Here is a 14,302-nt window from a genome sequence, read left to right as displayed (position 1 = left end):
AGACACTCTAAATATATCAGCTGAACGTGTACATCATATCATTCACGAATATTTCGGTATGAGAAAGCTCTGTGCAAAGTGGGTGCCGCGCGAGCTCACTTTTAACCAAAAACAACGACGATTTGATGATTCGGAGCAGTGTTTGAAGATGATCAAGCGTAATAAATCCGAGTTTTTGCAACGATATGTGACAATGAATGAAACATGGCCCCATTATTTCACTCCGAAGTCCAATTGACAGTCATCCGAGTGGACAGCACACGATGAACCCGCGTCAAAGCGTTGGAAAACGCAACAGTCGGCTGGCAAGGTTATAGCGCCTGTATTTTGGAATGCGCATGGAATAATTTTCATTGAGTACCTTGAAAAAGGAAGGACCATCAACAGCGACTATTACATAGCGTTATTGAACCGTTTGAAAGACGAAACTGCCGAAAAACGGCCGCATTTGAAGATAAAGAAAGTGCTGCTTCACCAAGACAATTCACCGTATCAAAAATCTATGAATTGGGCTTCGAATTGCTTCCCCATCTACCGTATTCTCCAGATATGGACTTCCAGCCACTATTTCCTGTTATCAGATCTCAAAATAATGCTCGCTGGGAAGAAACTTTGGTCGAATGAATAGGTGATCGCCGAAACTGAGGCCTATTTTGAAGCAAAGGACAAATCGTACTACAAAATTGGTATCGAAAAGTTGGAGGGTCGCTATAATGAGTGTATCACCCTTGAAGAGAATTATGTTGAATAAAAAAAAACAGTTTTGCCAAAAAAATGTGTTTTACCATGGTAGCTTGAGGACTTTTCAATTGTCCTGTTAGCAAGATTCACAAATAAACTAGAGACTATAAAAGATAGCTTAATAGCTGGAAACCTATCCTTGTCAAAACCATATTGCAGTGAAAAGACAGAACCTTAATTGTACCACTGAGGCATGCCCAATTCATCAGTGAGAATCATTTAAATACATCTTATATTAAAATAGAAACATTAGACAATCAGTAATCTAATTTAACGGCTATTATTTATTTTATCGAATGAGGATAGCTTTGAAAGAAAAATAAGAAATAAATAAGAAAAAACATGTCATTTAAAGACTCCGGATACTTCTAACACAGAATGTATAATCATTACACGATATATTCTCTTTGTGGCCACTGTTAACCCGTTTTCGCGTAAACAATGCGCCATGAAAGTGAAGTCAAGCGGCAGGGGCACTGCCGCCGTATGTCGCAATAATCTCACAACCCCATTAAACAGGAGAACGGAACAATTTTACAGGGACGGCACCGAAATCCAATACCAGATATTCTCGCAAATAACGACGCTGCGTCCGATTTCCCAGAATGCCAGCGGAAATAGCGAGGCCGCAGTGGCAATCGACTTCCGCCATGGATCAGATACGAGCGCAACGAACGCCACCAGCGCCGACAAGTGGGAAATCAGATGCGGCTACACGGATGCCAAGTCGCTGGCGTACAGCTGGGACATCTACCGGTGCCAAACGAAGAACGTCGATGCCTCCGTCACGAGATGCCTGTGCCCTAGTTATGGATCGTACGTCCTCTTGCTGATCCTGACACAACCCGAGGTAAGTGGAGGCACACAAAAAACTTTCAGTTGATTTGTTTCTTTTTTTGATTGTTGTGCTCTTGATGCTGTTTAAATAAGAATGTTGCAAATTCATAACTTTTGCGAAGGTCATCTTATATTAAATAGCAGGTCAATTGAAAAGTCCCCGGCCTACCATAGTAAAACACATTTTTTTGCCAAAATTATTTTTTTTTATTCAAGATAATTCCCTTCAAGGGTGATACACTGATTATAGCAACCCTCCAAATTTTCGATAGCATTTTTATAGTTCGATTTGCCCTTTGCTTCAAAATAGGCCTCAGTTTCGGCGATCACGATTTTTCGATCGAGCATTCTTTTGAGAACTGAGAACAGAAAATAGTCACTGGGGGGCATATCTGAAGAATACGATGGATGAGGAAGCAATTCGAAGCCCAATTCATGGATTTTTGCCATCTTTCTCACTGACTTGTAACACGGTGTATTATCTTGGTGAAGCAGCACTTTCTTTTTCTTCGAATGTGGCCGTTTTTCGGCAATTTCGTCCTTCAAACAGTGCAATAACGCTATGTAATAGTTACTGTTGATGGTCCTTGCTTTTTCAAGGTAGTCAATGAAAATTATTCCATGCGCATCCCAAAATACAGACGCCATAACCTTGCCAGCCGACTGATGCGTTTTTCCACGCTTTAGATCGGGTTCATCGTGTGCAGTCCACTCAGATGACTGTCGATCGGAGTTCGTAGTGAAATGATGGAGCCATATTTGATCCATTGTCACATATCATTATCTGATACAAACACTGCTCAATCATCAACTCGTCGTCATTTTTGGTCAAAAGTGAGCTCGCGCAGCACCCATTTTGCACAGAGCTTTCTCATACCCAAATATTCGTGAACGATATGATGTACACGTTCAGTTAATATCTTTAGAGTGTCTACTATTTCATTCAATTTCAATTTACGGTCATTCAAAATCATTTTGTGAATTTTTTTAATGTTTTCGTCGGTAACAACCTCTATTAGGCGTCCCCTGCGTTCACCGTCTTTGGTGCTCATTTCACCACGTCTAAACTTAGCAGACCAATTCCAGATGATTGATTTTTCTGGGGCAGTGTCCGGAAACTCGACATCAAGCCAAGTTTTTGCTTCAACTGTATTTTTCCTCTTCAAAAAGCAATATTTTATCAACACGAGAAATTCCTTTTTATCCATTTTTTTCACAATAACAAAAGTTGCTGCACTCAAAATGCTATAATTCACAAACTAATGATCCGACAGCTGTCAAATTTATATACGCATCTTTTGAAGGTTAACTAAAAACGGGGACTTTTCAATTGACCTGTTATGCTTAGGACAATTTTAATTTACAAATTAATCTATTACTGCTGATCTATTGTACTTGCAATAATACACAAGCAAGGTGAGTACGGTATTTATAGATCAGTATGTATTTCCCTAATAAAAATAAAACTAAAATAAACTAAAATAGCTTAAGCTAAAGTTAAGAATACAATTATACACTAAAGATGTTCGTATGGTTTGGTTCGCTTCAATCTTCTAATTTCCTACGTATTATCCAGCCGAAATCTTGGATAAGTTTGTATATCAATTTGATTTCGTAGTCATTGTGCTACTCTTCACGGGTTACTTGGTTAGAACTTTGTGTGCTTTGGGTACGTTGAATTATTAATTGGTTTGGTGTTTTAGTGCAACCCCATCTATATCTCTTTGATTTTAAGTCAATTTGAGAGTATCTTCAGACTAACAAGTATTTCTGACTTTGAGTGTAATCTGTTCTGCTTCTTGTCTAACATGACGTTTCCAATTTAACCTAGCATGCTTGAGGAATCAGGCATCCGTCAAGTGATCATTTCGCCGCAGCGAAAAATTAACATGGGCAGATTTGAAGCTATTAAGCTATATTTTCCAGTCTCTTGTCTATTTGTTGATCTTGTTGACCACTACCCGCACTTTTTCTAAAGCCTTAAACAGAGATATATCTGCTGCCATGATAACTGCGTCTTCGGTAAATGTTCTAAATACTGTTTCTTTTGTTGTTCGGATATCAGCAGTGTAGAGCAGATATAGCAGTGGTCCCAAGACACTACCCTGAGGAACTCCAACCGAAATAGGTTTAAATGTTGAGAATTCATCTTCATGCGAGACTAAATTTCCTTTCGAGAATATATTAGATTCATTTTCAGGTTTTCTGAATATACTAATTCGAGCAACCTTAAAACATTCCGGAATATGCTTCAATCCCAAACAGGCAAACAACATAACGATTACTTTTCGTGGCAGCTCTGTCAATAATCAAAGTGAAATATCATCAATTTGGTTGGAATACTTTAGCTAAATGTTCTGAGAATAATTCAGCATTTTCATCGTTGCGTCGAACTCATTCATTTTGATCATTCTAATAGGCGGTACTCTAATAATTGGTCTTTTAAATCTCCAAGTTGCTTTCTATAGCGAGCAATGCACTTACATATTTTTAAAATCACCTTTGTTTATATGCTTTTTGAATAGAGGCATTTTGAATTATTTAAATAAAAAAACTCGTGTAAAAAGATCCAGTTTACAAAAAAAATTTACTATCAAAATAGCCCACCTGCTCAAAACTTAAAAAAAACGTTGCGAAATTTAGTAAATTAAATTAAAAATTATTACATCACATCCTTCCCACTCGACACATTTAGCACTCTCGTATCATATGATTTTAATGATAAAACTTCTTAACCTATTAATGTATTTACCTTCAAATGTTGTTTTTTTATAATACCAACACTGTTATTGACATTTAAAAAATTATAGTGAAAATATCAAAATAAAAACAACCCTCGTTACTTATATCATAAACAAAAAACAAGCAAAAAACAAACAGAAATTGTACTGGACAATAATTTTTCGATAGAGCATCCAATCAGCCATCGAACTTCAAATAAAAATAAATACGAACCTGGTAGTTTCCCCTAATAACCGGCTTGTGTCATTAAAAACTGAAAACGGAAGCATCTGCGCTATAGAGAAAAATATCTTGTTATTTTCTCTTATTTCCTTTGGCAACTCAACTAATTTAAGTGTACTATTTTGAAATTCCATTAAGTTGTAGAAAAATTACGTAACATATTGATATATATTTTGTCCAAATAGAATCATTAAAACATTAAACAATTGAATCTCTTTTCGTTTGATAAAGAATAACCTCATAATTCAAATCCACATTTCTTATTGCTCTGACTTATCGATCTGGCTCATGAATATATCGTAATTTTCAAGTTATTTTAATTTGCCTTTATTCCCGAGCGCTGGCCGCTCATTTTTTTCTTTTTATCCTCCCTCTTTCGTTCATTTGTCAACGATGTCATTTAGTAGCATTTAGTCCGCAGCCCTTGCCTTCCATAAACGGAGACCCGTGAAAAATGTAATACCGTAAAGCAAGAAATATATTTTTGTACAACGATTTTTTAACCCTTCAAGGGATGACAGGAAATACAATTCAAATAACGCCAGGATAATATAACATCATTAGACATTTTGAAATATTAAATAAAATATTTAATTTACTAATTACCCAAACATTAGTCTTATCATTTAATTTGTTAAGGCACTATCAACAAATAATGTAATATCATAACATGACATATTATTTAAAGACAAATTGACATATTTATATATCAAAATCGGCATAACATATAAGTATAAAAACAATATAAGTATTAAATAAATTTATTATTTTGACTTTGAAATAAGATTTAAAAAATATATTCAAGTTATCTCTATTTTTATTTTGTTTCAGGTGACAGAAACGCCAGCCGAACCACATAAATTTATACTGATCTGCAGTTTTTGTGTTAGCATCATACTAACACTGGTCAGCACAGTATGCCTTGGTTTATCGTTTGCCCTTTCCAAGCGTTCATGCCTCATAGTACTAAAAATTCAGTGTTCCATGTCACTTTTTTTATGCGAGATGTTATTTATAATTGCTATAGTTACGGAACCGCCACAAGTAAGTATTCATATGTTTTAAGATTAAATCGTAAAATATTTTAATAAAAATATTTAAATTGCCTGTGAAATTCCAAATTGATACTTTCTGATTTAATGCGCTCAACAAATTAATAACAAAAGAAAAAAATGTCAAAAAATACATTTAACTGTCATTTAATATTATTTGTAATTTTTATCATTATATTTTAATTTTTTAGGAATATTATATGGTATTCTTGACGTTTCTGGAAATGTTTCTACTCCTAAGCATATCTAGTCATTTGAGCAAACTACTTATAATATTTACGGAATTAATACAAGTCCCAAAACCGATGACATCAAAATATACAGTCGTTGGAATAATATCAGGTAATTATGTTTTCCGCGATATATCAAAGAATGCTTCTGTTGTCAATATCTTTTCACATACACTAAAAATAAATCCGTATTGTAACAAAACCAACGTTGCAAGCTTTACATTGTCACATAATTATATTCTAACCCATATTCTCAAACTTAACGTCTCTTGTTGATGTTAATTTACTTGAAACTTTAAAGTTGGAAGAAAGTTGCGACACGTAGTTTGTATGGAAAAATGACTCTGTGGACGGAAGTTTCCCACCATTATCACTAAATGTATAATAATTGACTTCATAAATATAACTATCCAAAATACCATGTATTAATTTTAATTTTGTTGTTGCAGGTGTCCCTATAATTACAATTTTCGGAAATCATTTAGCATACAAGACTATGGATATTGATTTGAAGTCTTGGTGGATGAGAGAGAATTCCCTGGCTTTTAATATATTTATAGTTGTCGTGTCAATTATTACAGCTCTGTTTATTTTTATATATCTGTCAGTTGTTAAGAAACTGAGAGAACTAATGACCAGTCAAGAGAAGCATGAAAAAGCTATCAAACGAAGGTATGTACAATCATCCGTTTTACAGAAAAAATACAAAATAAATTTGCTTCAGGATATCACTAATTCGAAGAGCAGGGTGTATATTTTTTGTTTTAATTGGATTTTCAATCAGTAGTATTGTTTATATTAACAATGAGAAAATTATGTGGAGCACTTACCAATTTGGAGCTGTTAATTTTGTCTTGGTAAGCCTTTAGAACAAGTCACATATATCTAAACAAAACTTTAAAACATTTTGCAAATCTTTAGGGTGTAGTGGTGACTTTATGCTACATAGTAAAATCAGAGATTGGAATCAGAGATATTTTTATAAAAGAAAAACGTCACAGTGATGGCTTTTTTGGTGTCGAAACAGCTGGACCATTACAGTGTAAGTGTTGAGTTTATTTTAATTTTTTTAATATAATTTGGCGAATGCGCCAATATTAGTATTCAAATATGTTAAAAAACGTGATTAATATGAATATAATGTAATAATTATTTGTTGAGTCCGTCGTCTGTATATTAATAAATGAAGTAAAAATATCAGATCCCTTTTTAGTAATACTGTGGACACGAAGAAGTACGAGATTTGATATAGTTAACGTTTATATGGAGAAGCTCAGAAGCTAAAATGTATATTTTTACTAGGGCGCCTCCACCATTCTTAACAGGCTTGAAAAAGAATATTTTCTACATTATGGTGACCCCAACGTATAATTTATAGTTATTTTAATCTTTACCAATTAATTAATTATAATAAGAATTGCCGCCAAAAAGGAAGGCATTTTAGTATGTTATTAAGACTAAACTTTGATAAGAGATTATTAAGTTTTGGGTATCTCTATAAAAAGACATTTACAATTAGATTGTAACATATAAATTATTTTATCTAAATAAATAATTTTGGAAAATATTGTTAAATCTTGGCGTTATTTGAAGATAGTAATTCTTGAAAGACAAAGTAATTATGAGACATAAAATTTTACTCAGTTTGTAGAAACTATTACTGATATACCTCAGCAATTAATAGGAGATTAAAATAATATTATACTGTATTATATCGGATAACATGTATTTCAACTTAATTAATACTAAAATATTTAATCCAATCGTAAAAGATCAGAAAACATATCATAACCGTGATAAAATAATTCATGATAACAGTCTGATCGAATTTTTGAATTTATTGTTTTGTTTTAAATTTGTTACCTTAAGTGGACCCGGTTCATATGGTTTCATTAGATTTTAATCTGGTAAGTTTGGCGCCAATTTAGGCAAGCAATAAAAGCTAATAACGAATTGGCACAGTATTATTGCTAATATATCTTAACTCGCAACTACCGCATAAAACAAATCTACAAAAACATATAGTGATACCTTTATAGTAAAGAAGTATAACTAACTTTATGAATTACGAATTTGGACCACTAGGCGATAGCTAAGATTAGTAATTATGTTATTTCTAATTCATTTTTTAATTTCCAGTTATGACTAAAGCTGATGCGGAAATGGAAAATCAGTCTGGATTACGAAAACAAGATATACAACAAATATCATTGAAAACCATGGAACCTCTCAAAGTATCAGTAAGCAGAACGCAAAGTATATCAAACGCCTTCGAAAGCTGTCTACAATCCAGTTCAAACTTTTGCGACGTTAGCGTCAAAGAAACCTCTACATTGCGTCGAGATAAATCTCAACACCAAATTGAGCCATACAGCAGCAGTCCACCGACATTCAGGAAGCTGCAGAGCAACAATACATTTTCCCAATCCCCTGACATATTATCGCAAAAAGTATGCGTGGAGCTGGATTTGGTTGCATCAAGTATTTGTACTTCAAACCCAGACATCCAAATACCCAAGGAAACTGTTCTGAAAACAGAAAAAAAATCTGAACATAAAACTGTAAGAATTATGTTTCCGCCCAAGGTAATCATCACCCCAGATGATGCTATATCAAGAATCTTAGATGGAGATAACAGCGACTCAGAAAGAACTCAGCCTGATGGGCATGATGAAATAATTGCATCCGGCGAACAAACCAGCAGTGCTTGCAGTAATCCATCTAGTCCCCAGCACACCTCATTTCCAGATGATCATCTAGATGGGGTTTTGGACAGTATATCGCACGATCTCGATTATTTATTAAATAGAAGTGATGACATAGATTCGGGATTGAAAACCTCAACTCTAAATAGGAAAATATCGAAACCACCAGGGGCCAATGTTGTACATAAATTACCAGATGAACTTCTACAGGATGAAAGTGTAGGTCCTGAAGGGATCATGCTTCGGACTAACTGTTAAATTTTGATAGTGAAAATTGTTTGCCATTATATAAATAAATGTATTATCACTGAAAGACTGATAATGTAAGATTTTCAATGTATTGAATGTGTAACTGCATGCAGTGCAGTACTAAAGTGTAGTTGCTATCCAACAGCACAAAAACTTAATGCCATTTTGTATAATCTACCAATTTAAGATGTAAGAATACCTAAACCATTTTCAATGTTAAACTTTTAAAATAAGAAATTAATGTCCATGAGTTGTTGATATTTATTTTCAAAAATATGTGAGGGATAATCTATAGCTTTGGTTTACACTGCATCTTCTACCAAATAGTCGCTAAGACTGATATCAATACAGGTGTAAATATAACTTAATAAAATTTTATAACAAATTGACATGATGTTTTCTTTATCATTGTTTTATAGTTAAAAGCAGGCTATATATTAAAAAAAATATAGTGTAGTTACACATATTTAATAATATAACAAAATTATTTTTACAAATCAATTATCTAGTATGCTTATATATTAAATTATAATTATACTTATTCTCACACCTATGTTTGTCTATCGATCAACACTTTCTGCCCCTAAATTAACCATAGAAGCTAAATCTTCATTCCTCTCTTTAAGCCTTTCTCTAATCAATTCTGCAATTGTTCTTTGAGTTAATCTCTCTAATTTATCCATTCGCTTGGATATATCCCTCTTTAAATCCCAATCAGGTTTACGAGGTGCCAAAGCAGTAACATCCAACTGATCCAAAATTATTTTTGATTTACCAGATTCCAATTGGTCTTTCACCTAAAGTATGTCACAAATAGTTAATGGTATACAAACTTCATTTTGAAAAAATCCTTACTTGAGCGCTAACATCCTCTGGTTTTGGAGTAGGTAGAGCACTTTCATGTAGATTTTCGTCCGAGGGTTTGTAGCTTCTAAAAATCGGTCTTGGCAAAGCCTCCAAATCAGAATGTTGGGAATTCGAATTGTCTTCATTCCCCTTGCCCTCTCGTTTCCTTTTTAGAGCGAGTAATTTTTCTCGTCTCTGCAAAGCCTTCTGCTCCAACGACACTGAATTTTCATTAGACGACATTGTCATAATAATTAAGATCTACCTAAAAAAGTAGATCTGATGGAAGCAGCTTAATTAAAAACAAACAAAACAGAAAAATCTTAGGTTATGTAGAACTTCATTCTTCCTAATTAAAATTTTTTATAATTGTATGAAATATTATGAATATATAAGGTAGAATTAAATCTTTCTTGTTACTGAAAATAAACTATGGCGTTAGAAAGTTATCAATCATGTTATTTCTTTGACAGCTGAACGTGTTATGCAACCCAACAAACCTTAATTCAAATGTTAATTTTATTGATATATTAGATTTTAAATTGTGACGTATAGTAACGTTACAATTCAGTTTTGTCACCATAGTAACATTTTTCATGTATAATTTTAACAAATATGCTTCGGGCTATACACGAATATCAAGAAAATAAATGGTGAAAATAATATATGCTCTTCACAGTAATGAGACAAAAGGTTCTTGTTTAATTTAAAATATTATCTTGCTATAGTTGTATAAAACAATAAAAATACTTTATTTTCATTCCGTATTCAATAAATAATTGTTTCGACATTTCTTTAAATTAATTTTTGAATAAAATATAATAAGTACATCAGTTGAAACATCAAACAAATGAGCGAGTCTAGACTCTGGCTCCAAGAAATCCAAGGCAGACATGCGTATAGTCGTACATCATCCAATGAGTCATTCCGTATGTCTCACACGATCGCACGAACTCATCCACAACTCGCCGAAAGACAGTCGTGTTTTGTTTCGCTAACAGATATCTCGTTCGGAGTACAGTGTAGTTTCGTAGAACAGACACTTTCACCTCGAACACCTTTCGAAGATTCGTTGGTTGGGTTACATTTGAATTTTTTTCACCGGTCACCTGTGCACTTTTGTTTTAGCGTGATTGACGATGTTTAAAAATTAATAATTGTACCTGTAAGTACTAAATATAATTACAAAGTTATTTGTACTATATTCAATTGCATTCAAGGCTCTTTCCTATTAATAATTTTATGCTGATTAAATGAGAAAGGATAATAACGTTATTGTTTTCTCGTTATTTGCCGGTAATATATCATTAAATACATTAAACGACTTAGTTCTGGATGAATATGAATATGAGATCGAAATAAACTTATTCAACTCTGCGATGAAAAGCTAGTATGATAATATCTAAATCTCTAAATAAATTGCAATAAATTAACATTAACTTTTCGCTTAAAAAACAACAAATAGTTTCAACAGTTTATAAAATATAAAGGAAATCAAGTATTTGTTTTTCACAAAAAATATGTTGTATCTTTGTTTTATAACAATGAAAATACAGAAATATTGTTTTATATTGTTTCTCCTATAAAACCTGACATATTGTTGTTGATTATAGTAAGAAAACTGAAGAATCCTCTAAGACAAGAAAGTAACACTAATAAATTTTTATCCAGAAAAAGGATTGTCGATAATGTTATGTTAACTAAAAATGAACTTTCTACTTCTACCAATTACCCTTTATTTTATTGTGTAGTTATATCAGATTAAATATTTAATACAATGGGATGACATTTATTCAAATGTAAATTCAAGTACGAGGATTTTATATTGTTTATTTGCGATAAATGATTTTGAGAATTACTGCCTAAGATGTTATAAGATGTAACAAAACTGCGTTTTATAATTGGTAACCGCATAAAATAATCGCTGCTTTTTAATACAATAGGTGTCTTGTGTATAACTATAATTTAAAAACTTACGTTTGTATTGTTTGTATTGCATTACCTTCACTATGACATAATTGATTTGCCAAAATAGACCTAATTACATCTTCGACGGACATATTTCTTTGATATGTTCAAGGAAAAACACTGTGTTTACTTCTAGCATTGGAATATAGGGTATTTGATTAGTATTGACATTTCACTTGAATTATTTAAAAAGAAACTTAACAGATTTCTTGCCAATTTGACATTTATGCATTTAATATGTCTATCTATAATTTGCACTTGTAGGACTAGTTAATTCAATTTTGAAAAAATAAAAAAAACTGTTTTAAGTTACAATCATAAGTATACAAAGATATTATATCTACAAAAAATAAAAATAGCATTTTTAGACACTAGAAAAACGTTTTGTTGTCACTGTTTTCACGATACATATGATATCATTTTTCTAACCTAACCCTTTTGGTGGTTAGAACGACAAGTTCAATATTGTAATCATTAAGGCTTTCTTCGTGTATAATTTATAAATACCAGAAAAATCTCTGTTAATTAAACGTTGAAGCAATTCTTAATACACTCGAATGCGACCACCAACATGTTACAGGAATACAAATACGGTTTAATTAAAATAAATACGGGTTATTCGGAATTCGCTTTCTTGTCGCATAAAAATGTGATAAAACGAAAGCGAACTTGGTACAATTAAGAACGGATACGTCCGGTTTCTGTATTGGGGCATCGGCAGCTGAGTCGCAGCGTATTAAATTAACGAAAGTGATCTACAATCGGAATAATTAATGCACTGTTTTTTCTATTATTCGGAGATTCGTTTTTTATTTCAAGTGAAAGTTTGGTGTTACTTAAAAAGTATCGTTCAGGTGCAGTGTAGATGTTCGAAATAAGGTATAGTTCAACGTCCAAGTTTTTTATATTATAATTTTTTTTCTCCACACGATAATGTTATATTATTTTCATTGATATTAACATTCGATCGTCGGTTTGTGCTTTCCAGACTCGTAAAGTAAACTTTTGACTAAATAATGACACCAAATAAAATATATATATATATATATATATATATATATATATATATATATATATATATATATATATATATATATTTTAAGTAATATATTGTTAATATCTTATTTGTTTATTATTGTATCATTAATATGATTTCCATTAAATGTCTGAGTCAGTAACAGTTTCGATAGCAAATAACGAAAATATACATATAATTTCAATAAAAATGTCGTTTAATATGTTATAGAATTATTCATAAGGAAATGTTTACTTAAAAATTGATACGTTTTACTGATATTTGAATTGATTATCATAATGATCAGCAGACAAGCTAATGATATTTTAAAATTAATCATTCAAAAGAAACTTGCATTATAACACACTCATATGCGAGGGTGTGTCAGGTTTTCAATGTCAATAGTTCATTATAGTATTAAATAAATAATTTTATGAATGTATATGTGAAAGTTTTCCGGTTTTATATAGAATTTCGGCATATACAAATATTATTTATGTATTTTATCTTTCGCTATTCATTCATTCATTTACGGAATTTTTTGACTGTGAGTGCATCTGCAAGAAAAAAAAAGGTAACAAATGACGCCAGAATAAGATTGTCGTTTTCTACTATGAGGATTTGCATCGTCATGTTGGCATTGTATGTTTGTCCCTTCACAAATTTCGGGATACATGATCCTAACCATTGAGTGATCACTATCTTCGACGACTCATTTTTAACAATGATGGAAATATTATTACTTAACATTGTTCGAAGAAATATAGTCTAGCCTTCGTTGAGCTTATTATCTGTGCTACATGATCTCGCAATATTATTATATTACTAAATGTTTTGAATAAAGACGTTGATTGCATGGAAGAGAATTATAATGGGAGTATAGAAGCAGAATTCATACATATTTTTGTATAATAATCTAAAAGTCTAGGTAAATGTATTTCTATGGCTGCTGGTAAGTAATCTCTTTGAACACAATTAGGAGACGTATTATAAAATAAATTGAATTAGTTATAGGTTCACTTATTGGTTTTCAACTTTTTTATTTAAAAAGCACATGGCACCTATATTAGAACTAGTTATATACTATCTAGTAATATATCCTTAATTTTGTTCTTCAAGTCCGGATCAAATGTTTCAGATCTAAACTTAAGTAACGTTTGACGGATATAATCTCACTGGATCAACAACAAAGTTTGAAACACAGCACAGTTTTCACACATAGCTTAACTATACTAGTTTAAAATAGTCTTGTTTTTTCAACTTCCAGGTAAACCCACTGTTGGCAACTAGTTGTAATACTTCGATGTTTTTATGTCAGTGCAATCTCACTTGGTATTTTTTTCAAACCGTTTGATCTCTTCGTCTAAGGATTTGTGGATGACATAATATTTAATGTGCCATGGAGCATTGACAATGCACCGAAAAACTTGTTTATGTATGGATGATATTGATATTGAATTTCTTTCTACGACCTCATGTTTCACACCGTAGGTCCATACTGGCTTCAAAACTTAGTTTTACAGTACCAATTCGTAGTGATGTGATAATTCGGGTTGTCCAAGCAATTATGTTGAGCATCATTACCAAGTTCTCCTCTTTACCATGCCCAAGTATTTTTCTGTATGAGCATACGGATTTATTTCAGAACTAATTATCACTAACAGATAATCTATTTTTAACCGACTTCAAAAAACG

The 14,302-nt window shown here is 32.2% G+C and overlaps 3 protein-coding genes across 6 annotated transcripts in view; 2 read left to right on the top strand and 1 right to left on the bottom strand.

The window, feature by feature from the left end:
• The window catches only part of LOC143190012 (uncharacterized), a 302,059-nt gene extending 293,130 nt beyond the window's left edge, over positions 1-8,929 (top strand). The window contains exons 17-23 of the mRNA XM_076394062.1: positions 1,282-1,591; positions 5,374-5,586; positions 5,786-5,936; positions 6,274-6,496; positions 6,549-6,681; positions 6,746-6,866; positions 7,964-8,929. Of these exons, the coding sequence (XP_076250177.1) occupies positions 1,282-1,591; positions 5,374-5,586; positions 5,786-5,936; positions 6,274-6,496; positions 6,549-6,681; positions 6,746-6,866; positions 7,964-8,787 (1,975 nt within the window). The 3' untranslated portion in view covers positions 8,788-8,929. The remainder of the gene's footprint in view (positions 1-1,281; positions 1,592-5,373; positions 5,587-5,785; positions 5,937-6,273; positions 6,497-6,548; positions 6,682-6,745; positions 6,867-7,963) is intronic.
• A 301-nt stretch (positions 8,930-9,230) lies between these two features.
• On the bottom strand, positions 9,231-11,724 carry LOC143190017 (coiled-coil domain-containing protein 12). 2 transcript variants are annotated; one of them, XM_076394069.1, is made up of 3 exons: positions 11,602-11,724; positions 9,634-9,889; positions 9,231-9,575 (listed from the first exon to the last, which is right to left on the bottom strand). In XM_076394069.1, exons 2-3 carry the CDS (start codon positions 9,871-9,873, stop codon positions 9,339-9,341), a joined length of 477 nt encoding a protein of 158 aa, XP_076250184.1. In that variant the 5' UTR covers positions 9,874-9,889; positions 11,602-11,724; the 3' UTR covers positions 9,231-9,338. The 2 variants fall into 2 exon arrangements, with proteins under 2 accessions (XP_076250184.1, XP_076250185.1); XM_076394070.1 differs by lacking the exon at positions 11,602-11,724 and having other exon boundaries at positions 9,634-10,058.
• The window catches only part of LOC143190013 (shootin-1), a 45,505-nt gene continuing 41,765 nt past the window's right edge, over positions 10,563-14,302 (top strand). Inside the window, exon 1 of one of the 3 annotated variants that reach the window (XM_076394064.1) lies at positions 10,563-10,783. The gene's annotated coding sequence lies outside the window, so the exon portion shown is untranslated. Of the gene's footprint in view, positions 10,790-12,345; positions 12,472-14,302 lie in introns of those variants that run through there. The other 2 variants (XM_076394063.1, XM_076394065.1) reach the window with 2 other exon arrangements.

The sequence above is a fragment of the Rhynchophorus ferrugineus genome, unplaced genomic scaffold (genome assembly GCF_030347505.1).
Source record: "Rhynchophorus ferrugineus isolate W39M unplaced genomic scaffold, kcgeb_rfMv2 rfM2, whole genome shotgun sequence".
In the NCBI taxonomy this organism is placed as follows: Eukaryota; Metazoa; Arthropoda; class Insecta; order Coleoptera; family Curculionidae; genus Rhynchophorus; species Rhynchophorus ferrugineus.
The sequence above is the reverse complement of the archived record's forward strand: the minus strand, read 5'-3'. Positions and strand labels throughout refer to the sequence as shown.

Coding starts and splice junctions, on each gene's coding strand:
- LOC143190017 (XM_076394069.1), bottom strand. CDS start 9,873: ATGACAATGTCGTCTAATGAAAATTCAGTGTCGTTGGAGCAGAAGGCT. Junction 9,576..9,633: donor CAGAGGATGTTAGCGCTCAA/GTAAGGATTTTT, acceptor GACATACTTTAG/GTGAAAGACCAATTGGAATC.